Source organism: Leopardus geoffroyi, chromosome D4 (genome assembly GCF_018350155.1).
Source record: "Leopardus geoffroyi isolate Oge1 chromosome D4, O.geoffroyi_Oge1_pat1.0, whole genome shotgun sequence".
Taxonomy (NCBI): Eukaryota; Metazoa; Chordata; class Mammalia; order Carnivora; family Felidae; genus Leopardus; species Leopardus geoffroyi.
In genome coordinates this window covers 1570719-1590158 of record NC_059342.1, presented here as the reverse complement: position 1 = coordinate 1590158, position 19440 = coordinate 1570719, and the positions used below count along the sequence as shown (strand labels likewise).

General features: G+C 55.2%; 1 protein-coding gene across 3 annotated transcripts in view; it reads right to left on the bottom strand.

Annotated features, from left to right (window-relative positions):
• The window catches only part of PHF2 (PHD finger protein 2), a 75512-nt gene that overhangs the window by 25528 nt on the left and 30544 nt on the right, over window positions 1-19440 (bottom strand). For 2 of the 3 annotated variants that reach the window (XM_045468234.1, XM_045468233.1), the window contains exons 2-3: window positions 14456-14541; window positions 8915-9029 (exon numbers count right to left, since the gene is read on the bottom strand). In XM_045468234.1, coding sequence (XP_045324190.1) covers window positions 8915-9029; window positions 14456-14541 — 201 coding nt within the window. Of the gene's footprint in view, window positions 1-8914; window positions 9030-14455; window positions 14542-15685; window positions 15766-19440 lie in introns of those variants that run through there. The other variant, XM_045468232.1, reaches the window with a different exon arrangement.

Sequence of the window (19440 nt, the reverse complement as noted above, 5' to 3'; positions counted from 1 at the left end):
CAAGCCAAGCACAGGGTCCAAGGGCAACCTGGGGTGCTGCGGTCAGTGGCTCCCCTGCCCAGCTTGCCCAGCTGCGTGCTGGGCACTGCCCGGGGCGCCAGGGACCTTTGAGGCCCAGCTGGAGAGCCCCCGTGGTGACGCTGGAGATGGGCTTCCATCAGACAAGCATGCAAGGCCGTAAGCCCACCGCTGAGAGCAGAGCTCAGGGGGAAGACAGCAGGGGTCAGCGTCAGAGCAGCCTGTCCAGGCCTGGAGGGGCAGGATTGAGAGGCACATGTCCCGGGCAGAAGGGGGGTGCCAGCCAGCCAAGCCCTGGAGTGGGGAGAATGTGGCCAGGGGTGGGGAGGGAGAAGGAGCCCAGCAGCCGGGGGTAGGGGGTGAGCGGGCTGAGTGCGCAGCAGCTGAGGTGGCCTATCTGCCCAGCAGTGGGCCTCTGCCTCGTGCCGAGAGCACTGGGGAGCCACTGGACAGCTTGAGTAGGGCAACAACAGCTGGAGGTCAGTCCAATGGCTGTGTGGATGGACGGGGAGCTGCCGCGGGAGCAGGCTGGACACCGCGACCAGGGAGGAGGCTCAGCTTACGGACCAGGAGGCAGTGGTGGGCGAAAGGGTGGAGGAACAGGGGAGGTGACGGCAGACAGCTGAGGGACTAAGGGCTGGAGGAGAGCAGGCGTGTGCGGGGGACAGATCCGCAGCGGACTTGGGACAGACTTGGACTGAGGACGGGTCAGGAGCTCAGAGGCTGCAGAGGGAGGCTGAAGCCGCCGGCCAAGAGACAGCCTGGGCGGGGCGGGGGATCGGGGGAGGTGTAAACTCCGAGGGCCAGGGGCGAGAGCAGAGTCCCCACAACTCCCAGGGAGAGTGGTCAGCAGGAGAGGAGGCCAGGCAGGTGGAGGACAGCCAGGGGAGCACGGGGTTGTGGCTCCAAGGAAGACAGTGCTCGAGAGGAAGGAGCCGCAAGGCCATGTCCCACCAAGAGAGCGCACGTGGGGCAGTTAGGGTGAAGACAGAGGAGGGACCTTCGGGTGGGACCAGTGCTGACAGAGCATTAGGTTCAGGCCAGGAGTGGGTGGCGGGTGTGTGAGCGGCAGCACTGGGACAGTGCAGGGTCATCTGTGGAAGCCCCGGGGTAGCCAGAGGGAGACGGTGTCCGGACAAACCGGGATCCCATGCCCTCATGTCACACAGCCCCGTGTACCAGGTCTGGGACTGCAAAACCCATGAGGACCCAGCAAAGACAAACACACTATGGTTCTGCGGGGACACCTCTGGGCCCAGGGCAGACAGGCCGCCTCACAGAATGACGGAAGACACATCCGCCAGAGCACGGGTCCGGGGACTGAGCACAATGGACGGCTGGGAGACATACTAACCACATTCACAGGGATAATGGGAGGACGCAGCAGAGGGCAGGGAGGGAGGACAACAGAGCAAGCAACATTGACAATGACCTAGTGGAAATTCTAGACGTGAAGAACGTCACTTTTGAAAAAATTTAAAAACTCAACAGATGCATTCAATGGTAGCTGCACCCCCCCCCACCACCAAATGGTCAATTTGATGGAATACTTGAAAAATAATACAGAGAAAGGGGGTGAAATGCTACTTAAAAAGAAAACAGGCCACTTTTCAGAACTGAGATAAGATACAATTCCTCAAATTAAAAGATCTTACTGAGTCCTGAGTAGAACTGATAAAAACGAAGCACATCCAGATGCACTGTAGCCTACCTGCGGAACATCAGAGACAACGAGGCAATCTGAAAAGTCTTCCGATAAAAAAACAGATTATTTGCCAAAACCAACCATTAAACAGATGAACAAACACCAGCCACTAGGCTGACAACAGACATCTCGTGAACAACAAGAGATGCCAAATGACAACAGAATAACAGTATCTTCAAAGAATTCAAGGAAAATAAATTTACTCTAAAATTTTAGGCCCATTTTAGAAAATTAGAATCATTTAAGAACACAGATGAAACGAAAACATTTTCAAAAACAGAATATTTCTATAGGCCTTTACTAAACCACTAAAGGATAATTCAATAAGAGAGAAATCAAATCTAGAAGAAAGAAATGGGACTCAAGAAATAAGAGAAAATTGAGCTACGGATTTCACACAATCCCTGTCAGAACACCTGTTGACGTCTTTGCAGAAATGGACAAGCTGAACTTGGAAAGCTGATGGGAAGTGCAAAGCCCCCAGATGACCAAAACAGTCTTTTTTTTTTTTTTTCAACGTTTATTTATTTTTGGGACAGAGAGAGACAGAGCATGAACGGGGGAGGGGCAGAGAGAGAGGGAGACACAGAATCGAAACAGGCTCCAGGCTCTGAGCCCTCAGCCCAGAGCCCGACGCGGGGCTCGAACTCACGGACCGCGAGATCGTGACCTGGCTGAAGTCGGACGCTTAACCGACTGCGCCACCCAGGCGCCCCCAGAACAGTCTTTACAAAGAACAAAGTTGAGGACACTGCCCAACTTCAAAATTCACTCCAAAGCTACAGTAATCAAGACCGTGTCGTGCCGGCATGAGAAGAGAGAAGAGACATACGGATCGGTGTGGCAGAACCGAGTGTCCAGAAATAAACCCAAGCATCTGTGGCCAACTGCTTTTTCATCAGGAGCGCCAGGACAACTCAATGGAGGAAAAAACAGTCCTTTCAATAAATGGTGCGTGAGAGAACTGGACGTCCACATGCAGAAGAAGTAAGCGGGACCCTATGTCACGTCATATACAAAAACTGACTCAAACTGAGTTGAAGACCTATACATAAGGGCTGGAACTGCAAAACTTTCAGAAGAAAACACACACACAGACATAAATCTTCACAACCTTTAATCTGGCAACGGTTTCCTAGAAGCCAAAACCACGAGCAGCAAGAACGAGAAGAATGAATGCGATTCCATCAAAATTATAAACGTTTGCGTTTCAAAGGACACCATGAAGAAAGTGGAAAGGCAATCACGGGACAGGAGAAAGTATCTGATCGGTGGCAAGTACCTAGAATACGTAGGCAATAAAAAGACAACCCAACTAATGAGAAGGGGTTAAAGAAAGTGGAACTGGACGAATGGCTTCAACCCCAACATGTGAAGAGCTTGGAAATGGTCATTCCTGTCCTCACAACAAGAAAAAAGCTGAACGGACTGAATACCAAGGAATTTTCTTAGATTCACTGAACATTAGGGTTACGGGGCAAACAGTCGCCCCCAGAATCTGGGGAGACAGGCAAACACAGAGAATCACCACCGAGAGGACCTCACCTGAGGCAGAAGCGGCTGGAGGCGGTAACTGAGAGGATAATTAAAGTGATTTCTGACAAAGTGCAGACGCTGAGTGTGAACCAGCTTCAGAGTTAAGAACTCAGGGGGCCCAGCCTCAGAGGAGACCCACCTTCATGGGTTCTACCCACAGGTTCTCCTGGTGAAGATCTGTCCTATTTCAGACACGGTTGGGGGAGAGCAATTATGCGTAAATATACTCCGAGTGTTCTCCATAACAAAAGTCTACCTTCCAGGAGCCCTTACTTAACCAGACCCTCCTCTGATGGGGGAAGGGCAAGTCCCCACCCACCCCCCCATGACGCCACTAGCTTCCTGTCTTAGGGAAGCAGAGCAAAAGCGAAGGCCAAGAAATGCTTCCAAAGGTAACGGCCCAGAGCCTCGGGCCCACTGAAACACTGAGGGGTGTTATTCAATTACAGGACACTTCCCCTCCCCCAATCCTACTACCATACGACAGTATAACGGTAGCTGAGTATAGCCGAGACAGCTGCAGGGCAGATTCTATTTAAGAAGGAGTTGTTAGGGACACCCAGCAAGAACAGGAGAGGAGGAAAACACAAGGAAACTAGGAGAAAGTCACGTGTCTGCCACCTACGGCTACAGCAACACAACCCAGTCCCTGGTCTGGTCAACACAAAACCTCACTCTAAATGCATAATCACCTCAGTTCCTTTGACTCAATACATCATGTCCAGCTTTCACCAGAAAATCACACGATGCGCTAAATGGCAAAAAACCACAGTCTTCAGACACAAAGCAAATCACCTCACCCCTGTCAGAACAGCTGAAATCAAAAAGACAAGAAACAACAGGTGTCGCCGAGGATGTGGAGAAAAAGGAACCTTCTTGCACTGCCGGTGGGAATGCAAACTGTGCAACCTCTCTGGAGAACAGCGTGGAGGGTCCTTAAAAAATTAAAAATAGAATTACGTGGTGGCCCGGTAACTCCACTACTGGGTATTTACCTAAAGAAAATGAAAACACTAATTCAAAAAGACACGTCCTGAAGTTTAGAGCAGCACTATCAGAAGCAGCCAAGATACAGAAAGGCCAAATGTCCATCGACTGATAAATGGACAAAGAAGATGTGGTGTGTATACACACACACATACACACACGATGGAATATTACTCAGACATAAAACAAATGAAATCTTGCCATTTGCAACAACATGGATGGAACTAGAGAGTATAATGTTAAGTATAATAAAAATACGTCAGGCAGAGAAAGACAAATACCATATGATTTCACTCATATGTGGAATTTAAGAAACAAAAGAGATGAACAAAGAATGGGGAGTCTGGGTGGCTCAGTCAGTTAAGCGTCCGACTTCGGCTCAGGTCATGATCTCACAGTTCACGTGTTCGAGCCCCACGTCAGGCTCTGTGCTGAGAGGTCAGAGCCTGGAGCCTGCTTCGTGGATTCTCTGTCTTCCTCTCTCTCTGCCCCTCCCCCACTTGTTCTCTCTCTCTCTCTCTCTCTCTCTCTCTCTCTCTCTCAAAATAAATAAAACATTAAGATAATTAAAAAAAAAAAAACAAGAAGAAAGAGACAAACAAAAAAGGCAGACTCTTAAATACAGAGGACAAATTGGTGGTTACCAGAGGGAAGTCTGTCTGTGGGGGGATGGGTGAAACAGGTGAAGGGGGTTGAGGGTATGTTTATCATGATGAGCACTGAGTGATACTCATGTGCAGAAGATGATACTTCTGCTCATGTACAGAAGTATTGAGTCATTATACTGTACACCTGAAACTAATATAACAATGTATGTTAATTATACCTCAATTAAAAAATAAAAAGGTTTTAAAAGTATCAGGACACAGCTCAGCTATAGCACAGAATTTGGAAGTATAAGATAGGAAATTTTTTAAAGTTATGATTAATATGTTAGGAGTGCTAATGGAAAAAGTGGAAAACATGCAAGGACAGAAGAAAATGTAAGCAGAGGAGTGAACACTCTAAGAATCAAAAGGAAATGATAGAAATAATTAAAAATGGTAACAGAAATGAAGAATGCCTTTGATGGGCTCATTGGTAGACTGGATGTGGCTAAGAAAAGACTCAGTAAGCTTGAAGTTAATAACATCTGCTCAGCCTGAAGCATAAAGAGAAAAAAGAATGAAACAAGCAGGGAACAGAATATCCAAGAATATACAGAACAATTACAGAAAGAGCAGCGTGTGCATGACGAGAACACCAAAAATAAAAGAGAGAGAAAGGAGCAGTGTTTGAAGCAGGAGAAATGTTGGAAGTGATACTGGCTGAGAACTTTCTAAAATTAATGGCAGATGTGAAACCACAGATCCAGAACACTGAGACCACACCAAGTAGGATGAAATACTTGAAAACTATACCTGGACATGTCCTAATCAAACTGCAAACAGGAGAGGCAATATCCTGACAGAGGCCACACGAGAAAGATCTACCTCTGGCATGACAGCGTGAAGAGCCCTGAGGACCCAAAACCCAACGAAACTGGTGAAAATTACTGTGAAAAACGACTATTCAAAACCTCTGGAAATGGTTCTAAGAGCAAATAGCAAATGGAGAAACATCTAGTCTAGAAAATCTATGAAAACCTGGCAGGAAAGGCATGTGCCTGTGATATACGGGCCGAGACCATTCTTCCCTCTACCCCACTGGATCGGCGAGGAGACCTCCCTCAGGAAGGCCGCGGCCAAGGACACAGGAAAGCTGAGTGGGAGCTCTCCCCAGCTTCCAAGCAGAGGGCTTCGTCCAGGACGAACAGGACGGCAGCCTTTCTCATCCTGCACCAGCTGTCTGTTCCTGATTCTCAGTCTCACTCAAGGGCAGACAAGACGTGGGGGGGCTCCCTTCTTCCCCTTGGCCCACACTTGTGGAACTGAGGCTGTACCCCAAGCGTAGCACCCTGAAAATGATGGGGCCCTGATCATCTTTGTCTGGTCTCTTCTACTTAACATTCTACTAGAAGTCCTAGCCAGAGCAATCAAGCAAGAAAAAAAAGGTAACACAGATTGGAAGCGAAGAAAGGAAACTCTTCACAGATGACATGGTCTCATATATAGAAAGTTGTAAGGAATCTACTAAAAAGCTATTAGAACTAATAAACCAGCTCAGCAAGGTTGCAGGATACAAGATGAATATACTTGAACTCTATTTCAGTACCGTAGCAATGAACCCTCTGGAAATAAAATTAAGAAAACAATTTCATTTAAAAGAGAATCAAAAAGAATAAATTACTTAGGAATAAACTTAACAAAGGAAGTACAAAACTCTGAAATCTACAAAACACTATTGAAGGAAATATAAAAGATCTTAATAAATGGAAGAATACCCATGTTCATAGGTCAGAAGACTTTGCATTTTTCAGACGGCAATACTTCGGTTCTACTGATGTACAGATTCAACACAATCCGTATCAGCTGACTTCTCCATAGGCCTGACAAGCTGATTCTAAAATTCATATGGAATTCCAGCAGACCAAGAATGGCCAGAAGGATTTTTAAAAAGAAAAACAAAGCGGGAGGGGCACCTGGGTGGCTCAGTCAGTTAAGCGTCCGCCTTCAACTGAGGTCATGATCCCACGGTTCGTGAGTTCGAGCCCCATGTCAGGCTCTGTGCTAACAGCTCAGAGCCTGGCGCCTGCCTGGGATTCTGTGACTCCCTCTCTCTCTGCTCCTCCCCCGGCTCGTGCTCTGTCTCTCTACTCTCTCAAAAATAATAAACATTAAAAAATATTCAAAAGAAAGAAAGAAAGAAAAGAAAAGCTGGAGGACTCATAGTTCTTCATTTCAAAACGTACTGCAAAGCACAGTAGTCCAGGCAATGTGAGACCAGCCTAAGGATACACAGATTAGTGGAACAGAACTGAGTGTCCAGAAATAAATGCATATACTTACAGCTAAGAGCCAAGACCATTTAAGAGAAAAAGAGTGGTCTTTTTACAAATAGTGCAGGGACAAATGGAGAGATGCGTGCAAAAAAAAAAAAAAAAAAGTTAGATCCTTATCTCACCCTGTATGAAGAAATTAACTCAAAATGTATCAAAAACAAAACCGTAAGACCTAAAACCTACAAAACTCTTAGAAGTTTTGTAGAAGATAATTTTCATGACCTGGGGTTTGGATCTGGCAAATGATCCTCAGCTATGACAACAACAGCACAAGTAACAAAATAAAAAACGGATAAACTGGACTCCGTCAAAATTACAAATGTTGGTGCTTCAAAGGACATGATCAAGAAAGTGAAATGTCTACAAAACAGGATAAAGTATTCACAAATCATTTGTCTGTTAAGAGACTTGTATCTAAAATATATAAAAAAACTCTCTTAATAATTAAAAGACACAAAAATTAAAAATAGGCAAAGGGTCCGAACGGACATTCCTCCAAGGAAGACATACAAATGACTACCACGCACATGAAAAGATGCTCAACGTGACTTTTCACGAGGGAAATGCAGGTCGGACCAGAGAGAGAGAAAGCCTCACACCTGTAAGGGTGGTTCGAATCAAAACGCCAGATCATCGCAAGGGCCGGCAAGGGTGATCAGAAACTGGGAACCTCACGCTCTGCCGGTGGGAACGACAGTGGCGTGACCACTGTGGAGACCAGTCCAGCAGTTTCTCAGACACCTGAACGTGGAGCCACCGCTCCTAAAAACATGGAGACACATGTCCCCCAGAATCCTGTATAAGAACGTTTATAGCAGAACTATCTGCAGTAGCCAAACATCAGAACCCCAGCGTGTCAGCTGACGAATGGATAAACAACGTGTGGTCTGTCCACACAACAGAATGTTAAACAGACACCGGGGCGGGGCGGGGGGGGGTGGGATGCAAACATTCTCAACCGGCTGCTGGTGGTGCACACGTCTGTGAACGCACCGAAGACCACCGAGTTGTACCCCTGGGCGAACTGTAAGGTCTGCGAGTTGTATCTCAGTAAAAGCCGCGGAAAGGAAAGAAGCCAGAGGAGGGAGGGACCTCGTCTGCGGAGGCTCACGGGCAAGAGTCATACTGGGTCCCTCACGAGACACTGTGCATGCAAGAAGACAGCGGGGCAAAATATTCGAAGGGCTAAAAGGAAAAGGACCCACCACGTGGGACGCTGGGTCCAGTGAGTTTCTCTTTAAAAGTAGAGAAGAAACCTTGTCAGACAAACAAAAGTCTTCCGGCTGTGAGGGGCCGAGGGGGCGCAGAGCAGCTTGAAGAGCACATGTCCACGAGTCAGGGTCCCCGCAGCCCTGCCCCCGCCCTCTGCCCTCGACCCGCACGCAGCACATGGGCGCAGGCAGGCGGTCTCTGAGAAGGGGACCTGGGGACAGCCTGTCAGGCCCAGGGGCAGAGGGCCACGTCTGGAGGGTGGTCTTGGGCAGGACCCCAGCCCCCACTCCTCGCCCGCCAGAACCTGACTTCAGCAGCCTCCCCCTCAGGAAGGTTCCGTGGAAAGGGCCACACCAGGTGGTGGGGGGATACACGAGCCCAGAGGAAGAGGGTCCCCAGCACCTGACCTGCAGGTGCTGAGAAGGAAGAGGTCAGCCCCAGAGCTGGGAGCGCCTAGGGCTTAGGGGGGCTGTGCCGCTCCCCTGGAGGGAAGGCTGTGCCCCTGAGCCCCCCAGGACGAGGCCGCCACCGCCCACCTGGGGAAGGTCCGACTCCGCAGCTCCTTGATGAAGAGCTGGCTGCCGTTCTGGACGGGCTTCACGTCGGGCGTCTGCCCTGGGCCGTGTTTGTGCCAGGCCCGCTTCTTCTTCACTGTGGGGAGACAGGGGCAGATGGCACCCAGCGCGGGCCCTCCCCTCCCCGCACCACAGGGGCCGGGCCCAGAGGGCAGCTGAGGAGCTGTGAACACTGAGACTCCAGCCTCCGCGGAGGCAGCGCCCCTGATGTCCCCTGGGGGCCACCCACCCACCCACCCCCCCCCCGGCCCCTGTGACCTCCCACCCTCCTTGGGTCACGGCCCCACCCCTGCCCTGCCCCTCCCACCCCTCTGGCTCAGCCGACCCCAAAGCTGGGGGAGCCCGGGACCCTTCCCATTAGCACCCAGTCCACTGAGAGCGCGTCAGAGGCACCTACCGGGAGGTCCCACCAAGGGGACGCCTCCCCTCAAGCTTGTCACCTCCCTGCTGCAACGTTTGCTGCCCTAAGCCCACCACTGGGGCAGGAGCAGGCTGGCACCGCCCTCTGTAGCTCCCGCCCTTCCCACACCCCGCCGGTGCCGCCTTGTACTCCTGTGTGTCCCCCTCTGACACCGCCACCCTGACCGCTGACTCCAACTCTCCTTTCCTCGTGTGTGCTCCCAGGGCACCGGGCACCCCACCCTGGACTCTTTACACACAACTGTGTGCACATACCCCTAGTGGACTGCGACACATTCGCACACATGTGCACATGCACACACATGTACCTATACACGTACAAGCACACACCCGTGTGCATGCCCACGCAGCGGACACAGAACATTCGTGTGCACACACATGTATGCACACATTCACACACCTACTGGACTGACACATTTGCACACACATACATGTGCACAGGTATGCACACACAATCACCCGTGTGCACACCCGTGAGGTGCACACAGAACACACATGTGCACACATACTTACTGGACTGTGGCGCATTTGTACACGCATGCATATGCACACATACGTGCCTTTGGACCCACAAGCACACACCCATGTGCACACCCATGCAGTGCACACAGTACAGGCACGTGCACACACATATACACACACACCTACTGGACTGTGGTGCACTTGCATACATGTGCATGTGCACACACGTGTGCGCACGCACAAGGACATACCCGTGTGCACGCCCACGCAGCGCACCCACAACATGCACGTGCACACACACATACACACGCACTCACACTCCTACTGGACTGCAAGCCCCTGAAGGGGAGGGAAGCAATTTCCTTGTGGCCCCAGCCTCTGCCCAGGGCAGCCCCTGGTGACTCGGTGAGTGAGGACAGCACTGGCATAGAGACCTGTCCCTGGCAGCTGCTGGGTGGGCTGTGAAACAGGCTGGCCCCATGACAGACATGAGACTAGATCTGAGGGACTGCCAGAGGACCCTCAGGATGCCCATCCCTCACAGACAAGGACAGGGAGGGGGCTGCCACCAATGACCCTTGAGCCTGCCTCCAGGGTGTGATATTTCCATCGCCCTTGGTTTGCCATGGCCAGGGTGTGAGTGGACGTTATGGACACCCGGCAAGATCCTGTAGAGGGGGGACTCGAACTGGGGGTTCTGGTGGTGGCCCGAGGCACAGACGAGAGACGGAAGGGCTCCACCACTTGTCCAAATCTTTCTTGCCCCACCAGCCTGTAACTGTGTGACCTTGGGCAAGTTACTGGGCATCTCTGTGCTGCATCTTTAATGGCGAGGTCCGGGACCCTCACGAGCTGCAGGAGGGGAAGGGTGTACGGTGCCCCGCCCACCCCAGGAGCTCTGTGGGGCCCACTGCGCGCACGGCCCCTCCTCTTGGCAAGGCTGCTTGGGCTGAAACCATTTGTTCACAGGGCTCAGTCCCGCTCTGGACCCTTGGGCTCTCCCCACACGCCCACGGTGCCTGGCACAGCCCAGCACTAGTGGGTATGCAGGATGTCTGTGAATGGCTGGTCTCCTGGGCACTGCACTGGCACCTCAGTGCCCACCCTCCTCCCTCTGGTTACCCTGGCTCAGGCCTTTTCTTCTCAGCGGTTTGCCAAGTGCGTGCTGAGCAGCCCAGCTCCGCACGGGGGTCACCAAAGCCACAGCTGGCCTGAGAGCCATCCCTGCTTCCGGAAGAGCCAGCAGGCTCAGAGGGAGAGGGTGCTCACAGCCAAGGCAGGGCCTCGGGGCGGGGACACAACTCTGACGATGGCCCAGGTCACCCTGACTCTGAAACCAGCCTCAATATCATCATCCTTTCTTCTGGGCCCACAGCTGCATCAGGACATGACCCTGGGCCGCCTCTCATGCCCCGGGCTTTAGACTTTACCAGGTACCCCCTACCGAAGGGCGTGGGGAGCGAGGGCAGCTGTGCATGGCCACAAAGGAGCGTTGTGGGCCTCGGCGATGGGGCTGCCTCTGGTGGGAGGCGAGCCTGGCTCCCGGCCACTTAGCAGGGGTCCCAAGCGTCCAGGGATCAAGGCGGGGGTGGAAGGGGCAGCCCAGCCCGCACACTGGCCGCCATGGGTGACACCGCAGGTGGGGGAGACCAGCGGGGAGACAGATACCCCAGTGCCGCCTGGGGGGCAGCTGAGGTCGGGAGAAGGGAGGCATTGCGGAGGGGACCCCACGGGGGCCCTTCGAGGTCCCCCCAGGCTGGCACCTGCATCTGCCCCACTCCCCACATCCCAAGGTCTCCCCAGCAGGTGTGTAGAGGCAAGAGGACACAGATGCCTGGCACCAGGGCCCTGGCCCCAGGGGCCGTGTGGGGAAACCAAGCCTTGGAGGGCAGGTGCGGCCGGGTGATGGGGGTGCAGATGTAAAGGGCAGTGGGGGAAGCAGCGGCGCCCCCACACTCCTGCCAGGACCCAGGCCTGGGAAGCAGGTGCTGACTGGGCTGGTGGCCTCCCTGGGCCCTAACTCCGGACTGGGCATCGAGGAGCACCTGGAGAGAGACTGGCCCACGTGACGCTGTGGCCGGAGCGTGTGGCCAGGATAACAGCCAGACGCAGAACCGCAAGGGAGGCAGGGTGAGCTCTGGGCGCTCCTCACGCAGCCCTGGCCGGCGGGCTCCTTCCTTCCCCGGCGCCCAGAGGCCAGGGTCCTCTTATCGTGGCACCCCACCCCCTCTGACAAGGCACCCTGGGACATCTGCCCAGCGGGAGGCTGGAGCGTGGGGGTGCCAGGTGCCCACCCCCCAGGGCAGCACAGCCTCATGGGCACGGGGAGGAGGGGTGAAAGCATCAGGGGAGCAGCCACAGCTGGACACGCAGTGCAGGGTCAGAGCTGCTGTAAGGGCCGAGCTCCCCACTCCGGGGAGCCCTCCTGACTCCTTGCAGGCCCCAAATCTGTGTGAATCGGGTAAGCCTGTGAGCCCCACCCTCATCTCAGTGCCCACCCCAAACCCACCCAGGGCGCCCCCGGCGCAGCCCACAGGCTTGGGGGGCCCCCTGGGGACATGGGGACAGCGGGAGCCCTCACCATGGAGGGTCTGACTGGAGCAGATGCAGCAAACTGACCAGCGTGTCACGGACAGTGACGAGCTCCGGTCTGGACACAGACACACCTCAAGTGCAGACTGACGGTGACCGGTGTGCACACTGGTGGGAAGTCCTAGCCTCTGCACCTCTCTCCCTCGTGGACACGTGGCCTCCAGTAGCAACAAGATTTGTAAAACACACGTGCACAGGCACACACATGCTCACACGTGCAAACACACGTGCATATTCTTGTGTGCACACGACACTCATGCACACGTATGCCTGCATTCATGCACACACCCACACACGTGGACGCACATGTGAACATTTCTGCGCACATTCATGCACACACATAACATGCATGTGCGCACACACGCAGAGCCAGGGAGGGGCCGCGGTGCCCACATGCCCCGGGGGCTACCTGGCTAGAAGTGCCAGGAAGGGTCGCCCACACTTGGCTTTCAGCATCGGTACAGGGCTCCCGTACAGGGCAGCTGGGACTCCCCAGCGCAGGGGCAGGGTCTCAGCCAGCAGGCACACATGCCCTCAACAGTGGGTAAGCTCACGGTCAGGGAAAGGGGGTGCCAGGACACGTGGTGATGTGGAAGTCACATTGTATGTGAGCACCAACACGCACCTCGGCACCCCACTATCGCCCAACTTGAGCCCCGATTCATGGAAGAGCCCCCAGACCTCAGGGCCTTGCCCCACCCTCCCTCAGACCACTCAGCTCTGTTGTGGGGCCGGCGGGGTCTCCTAGCTCCAGTCCTGCTCTGTCCCTGCCCTGCCCCAGGACCACATGGTGTGACCTCCCAGTCCCCACCCTGTTCGTCCCCCCAGGCCCTGAGCCTCCTCTGTGGCTCATGAGGGTGACAGTCACCCTCCCACATCTGCTGTAAAGCAGTGACCAGAATGATGTCCAGGTAATCACAGCAGACTGTGAGCGCCAGCTCCTGGGGGACGAGGATAATTCAAGGACCCGGGAACCTTCCTGCTGCTCTCACGCATTGGTGCTTTACCGCGTGATGACCATGTGCCAGGGGCTGGAGAATGACAGTCCAGCCGATGCAGCCCCACGGCCACCTGGTGACCATGGCGCACAGGCCAGAGGTGACCCCGCCTGCCTCTCCCAGCTTCCCAAGTGACCAGGGCACAGCCCCCGAGACCGCCAGGGCCAGCCCCACCCCACAGAACAGGGCGCTGGCACCCTCGCTCACCCACGCTGGATCCACAGTAATCACCCCCCAGGAGCTGGGGATCCAGTCTCTGCCTTGTGACTGGACACCAGGAGGGGCGCTCCCTTTGAAGGGGGTGAAAGGCCTCCTGGTGCCTGGGGCCAAATGTGGCCCCCACCCTCCTCCCCCAGTTAACCCAGGGCTCAGGATGACAGGGCTGTCATCAGCTACCCAGCCAGGGTCAGTGTCCAGCCCGCACCTTCTATGAGCACCCACGCCCCCCAGCCCAGGCCAGAAACCTGAGGCCACGTTAATACCCCCATGCCATTTGTCTTGTCCCCAGGCCAGGCCCCTCCCAAGACACCTGCAGACCAGGGCACACCCCCTATGTGGCTCAGCCTCAGAACTCCCCTCCTAGCAGGGACACAGCCCCCCATGGAGCCACCATGGATGAGCCTGCTCCCTAAGGAGCCCCCACAGGATGTGCCACACACCCCCCACAGGACCAGCAGGCAGTTTGAGAAAGGACCTCTCCCAGCAGAGGGCACTGGAGAAGGGACAGCAGATCCCCAACACAGGCACTCCCAGACCTTGTGTGGTGTTCCCATCTCAGATGGGCCTGGCTCCTCTGAGAGCACAACCTGGGTGGCTTCAGTTGCACCCACAGGCAGGAGCCGATCGGGAGGTCAGTGACAGGTCCACAGGGGCAGGAGCAGGTCGGGAGGGGCAGTGACAGGTCCATAGGGGCAGTGAGCAGGGCCGGCAGTGGTCCCAGGCACCGGTGTGCAACTACCCAGGGCGTTCACCCAGAAAGCCAGGCCAGGGCGAGTGCAAACCGAGGGTCAGCAGCACAGCCCTTACTTACGGGTAGACTTCCCGTGGGTTTTCTCGCAGTTGGGGCAGTGGTATATGTCGATGTCTGGGGCCTCCTCCTCTTCCACTCCCACACAGCTGAAACAGAGGAAACACAGATGTGGCCAGCATTCAATGCCTCAAGTACTTGCCCAGCAGAACTTCAGGCAACTCCTGCTCAGCCCACAGGAGGGGCCCGCAGTGGTGTGAGTGCAGACGGAGCAGACCATGTGTGAGGACAGTGGCCCACAAGGACAGGACAGGGGAAGAGGAGGAGGAAGGAGGCAGGGGCAAGGACAGTCTTGCTACGCATGACCAGCACACACAGAGGGACCAGGCCGTCCAACAGGCTTGCCTGCATGAGGCCACCGCTATCCTGTCACCTAGAACCAGAGAGGCCAAGGGTGTCTCGGAGGTGGGCTGCCCCCACCACTTCACCGGGGGCAGCTTGGGGCTATGGGTTAGGCCCCTCCTGACCCCATGGGGGGCTCCTGTCCCAGGGGGTGGTACGACAGCGCTGGGACAACTGAGTATCAAAAGAATGAAGTTGAATCCCTACCTCACACCATATAAAAAATTAACTAAACATGGATCAACAACCTAAATACAAGGCCTAACACTGTAAAGCTCTAAGAAGAGGACATGGTACACCCTCATGACCATGGATTTGGTCATGGATTCCTAAATAGGACACCAAAAACACAAGCAACAAAACAAAAAATAAACTGGGTATCATCAAAATGTAGAACTCTTGTGCATTAAAGGTCACTACAAAGACAGTAAAAAAGTAACATAAAGAATGGGAGAAACTATTTGCAAAGTACTAGCGTCCAAAAGGCACAACGAGCTGTTTACAGCTCAGCAACAAAAGGAACCACAAATCAACTATTAAACGGGCAAAGGGCCTGAACAGGCATTTCTCCAAAGGTGAGATGCAAACGGCCCATAAGCTCAGGAAAGATGCTCATCATCCTTAGTCATCTAAAGTCACCGGAATGTGCATCAAAACCATGAGATGCCACCCACACCCATGAGAATGGCTACAATTTTCACAAGAATAAAACACTGGGAAAACAGCAAGTGCTGGTGGGGATGTGGTAAAATGAGAACCCTCTTACATCGCTGGCGAGAAAATAAAGATGGCACAGCATCTATGGAAATGGTTTGACGGTCCCCCAAAAGGTTACACACAGAATTATGAGAGGCCCCAGCAATCCCACTCCTGAGTCTGTGCCCCAAAGACCTGGGAATGGGGACTCCAACACCAATGTTCACAGCAGTATTGATCCCAATGGCCAAAATGTCCATCAGCTGATGAATCGATGATACATATGGCACGTCCACATAACGGAGCAGTACTCAGCCCTAAAAAGGAGGGGTGCTGGCACCTGCTGCAGCATGGGTGAACCCCAGAAACTCAAGCTGAGTGAAAGAAGCCAGACACAGAAGGTCATGTGTGGGACGACTCCATCCGTATGCAGTGCTCGCAGGAGGTAGAGGACCGACCAGCGGAGCCAGAGGCCAGGGGTGGGGAATGGGTAGTGATGGTTCAATGGACATGGGGTCCATTTTTGGGGTCAAGTATTTTGGAACTGGGTGGAGGCAATGTCTGCACAACACTGGGAAGGTACTAAATGCCACTAAAGCGTTCACTTTAAACTGGTTAAGTTTCACGTAATGTAAATTTTATGTCAATCAAAAAGACAACGGACCTGCCTGTGCCCATGTCATTGGTCACCACCGTCACCCAGCCATCACTAAGGCTGGCTGAGCGCTCCCTCTGTACCGGGCAGCATCGAGGACTGTACTGGACGCGTGCGATCCCGCGGAGGCGATGACCATCACTCGCCCCGTCACGAGGAGGAGCCCGGATGCTCCAGGTAAGGCTGCTGCCCAGACCCCAAGCGCCCCCTCACCGTGGCCCCTGCCCCCTGGCCCAGGGGGGCGCTCCACGCACAAGACCCTCCGCAGCCACTGCAGCCCCCAGGGCCCTAGACACTGCCTGCCACAGCTGCCACGGGCCACCATCCCGGGAGCAGAGCCTGAGCCCAGAAAGGCCCTGGCAAATGATTTTGAACACACGGAGTCTACTCTTCATCTCAGAACACACAAATGGAGCTCACGTCCCCGCGGCCTAAAGAGTCAGGTGTAAAAGACAAAGCCGTCCAGAGAGGCTATGAGGGTGCGTTTGTCTGCTCGCTTTCTAAACAAACCAACCAACAAACAAACACAAAGCAAATCGGAGAGGACACTGCCGAGCTGAGAGAGAGCTCCAAGCCCACGGCAAACTTTGAAGTCCTAACTACGGAAACCACCTGCAGCAAATACGCGGTGTCCCTACCCGCCCGCCAGGAACCACGCAGGAGGCGCATTTCCCCAGTGGAAGAACACGCCTGCGGCCCACTAACCACCGGGAGAGGGGGCAGCGAGACCCACATCGCCGGGTCAGCCACCCGGCAGATGCGCCAGACCAGACACTCTGATCTGGAAACACTGCAGGCGGGGGGCACCCTGGGGACAGCAAACAGCCAGATCACCCCTGGTCTGTCTCCACAGCCCACCCTGCCCACCGGTGCCCCAGCGAGCGACGGCACATCTCCCACGCTGTCCCCACCCCCATCGGCCGCCAGCTCCCTCCTGTGCCTCAGACCCACCTTGGCAGCCTGGCAGCTCACTCAGCCCCCTCCCCCGGACCCTGGGGCAGCTGGCCTCGGGTGCTCATCCGTCGATCAGAGATCACACTGGCGTGAGGCCACCAGGGGCTGAGCGACGGCACAGCGGGGCACGCGGTGAGCCCCCATCCCCCGCACCCTCTAGCAGTCATTCAGGTCCCATTGGGTCTAGAAACTGGACCCCAAACCCACCCCCATGTGCACATCCCACGTCCACACCTCGTGTCCACACCCCATGTCCACACCTTATGTCTACTTGCCAATTCTACACCCTGCATCCACGCCCAGAGTCCACGCCCCAGGTCTGTGCCCTGACTCCACATCCTTTATCCACACCCAGAGCCACACCTCGTGGCCAAACCCCACATCCACACCGCGTGTCCACACCTGGAGTCCCTGCCCTGAGTCTACACTGCTCTAGGCTGCCTGTCACTGGCAGCTCCTGGAACAGACAGATGTCCAGGATGGCCATGGGTGCCTAGGTCCCATCACGTACTCCTGCCTGGCCACAAGACTCTAGGGACACACAAGGAGCCCACCGTGCACACAGGATGTCTGAGGTCAGATCAAACTCAGCCACACAGACGGGGGCCCTTTCATGGGTCAGGGGTCAGGTGCACGGTGGAAGGGGGCTCCACCCTAGCTCTAGGAGAGCAGAGGGAACGGGGGCTGACTTCAGCATACCTTAACCTCCCCCAACCCAATCACCACCTGCTGGTCCCACGTGTCCAGAAGCCCCATCATGCCCTGGAAGGGCCATGGCATGAACCACATGACAGGAGGGGGAGCTGAGGCCCAGGGGTCACAAATGTGCGTGCCAACACCCCTTTCCAGCCCTGGGGGCTCCTTCTTGACCACACCACCACTTAGGGGTGCTGGTCAACCTGAGCCCAGATGGGCTGGCCATCTGCTGCCCTGCACAGGGAGGCCAGACCAAAAGGGAGAGTGGGGGGTGGGGGTGTGGGTCCCTTGTTCCGCCCAAGACACCTCGGGGCTGCCCCTCACCTGGGAGGGCCACCCAGGGCCTGGACCCAGGGCAGGTGCTGCGGCCACAGCCAAGGCCTCTCCCCTAATGGGTGATGCCAGCAACTCCCCCACGACTGGCATGTGCCACCACCCGGGCCCTGACACCTGTGCCTGTAACCCTGACAAGGGCCACCTGAGTGTGGAAACCAAGGTCCCAGAGCCAGCCCCCTGGCTGTGTGTGTGCGAGGCCACGCCTCCTAACTCCGGTGTCTCAGGGTCCTAGGACCCCACAGTCAGTGTGAACTGCCCGGCAGCAGTTCTCCTGAAACAGCTCGCCTACTTTATTACCCCAAAGTCAGGGCTTCCCCAGTACCTCCCGAGAAATTACTGGGGGAATCACCCCAAAATCTAAAAGAACAACAGCTGTGGACAAGCTACAAGCATTTTCCCCGCCCTAAAGCCAGCAGCAAAGATGTGGAGTCTGGAGGAGACTCCCTAGGGCCCAGGCCCCGGGTGTGTGCCTTCAAATCTCCTTAGGTGAGCAATCCTCATGTTAAAGACAAAACAGAAGCAACCACCTCATTAACCTGCACGGCCCAAGGCGAGATTCAGCCGGCAGGTGGTCCGAGAGGTCGGTGGGAAGAAAACCCCCAACATGCACACGCCTGAAGGTGGGCTCCACACCACGTCCTCTGTAGCACCCCCACCCCCACCCTGTAAGGGCCCCTGATTCGGAGATCACTTCCCTGTGGCGACGGCTACTGGGTCAGGACAAGAGCTGGGCGCCCAAGGACTTCGCTGGGCGGATGTGGGGGCTCGGCTTGCCCGCCGCCCCTCCGTCCTGCCGCGCGTCTGAAGGGGACGCCTGAGGCCTCGAGGCCTCGCCTGACCCTGCCCGTGTGGGTGCTCATACAGAGCTGCAGCGGACAGAGGCTCAGGAGGGCCTGGTGTGCCAAAGAGGGGTGAGGAGACACCTGACTCCGGCTTCTCCACCAAAGGTGGGCATGAGAAGCGGGCACTAGCCTCCCCATGCTCCAGCCCCAAGCAGGGGTTCAAAGTTACCGGCTGAGGTCCAGGGACGGATTCAGGACAAGGGGTGTGGATAAGCCGAGAGCCGGTCTGCTGTGTCCCGTCCCCACATTGCGCTCACTTGGCATCTGTACAAGGCAGTCCCACGGGACACTGGCCCTGCGGAGACTGTGGCCTCGGAAGGTCTGTGAGGCTGGGAGCTGTGAACCCAGTGAGAGCAGCTGTGGTGCCTGGGGGAGCAGGGAAGAGGGCACAGAGGGATAGAGAGAGGGGAGAGGGGGGAGGGGGGAGGGGGAGAGGAGGCGAAAGGGGGAAGGACAATGGGGAAGGG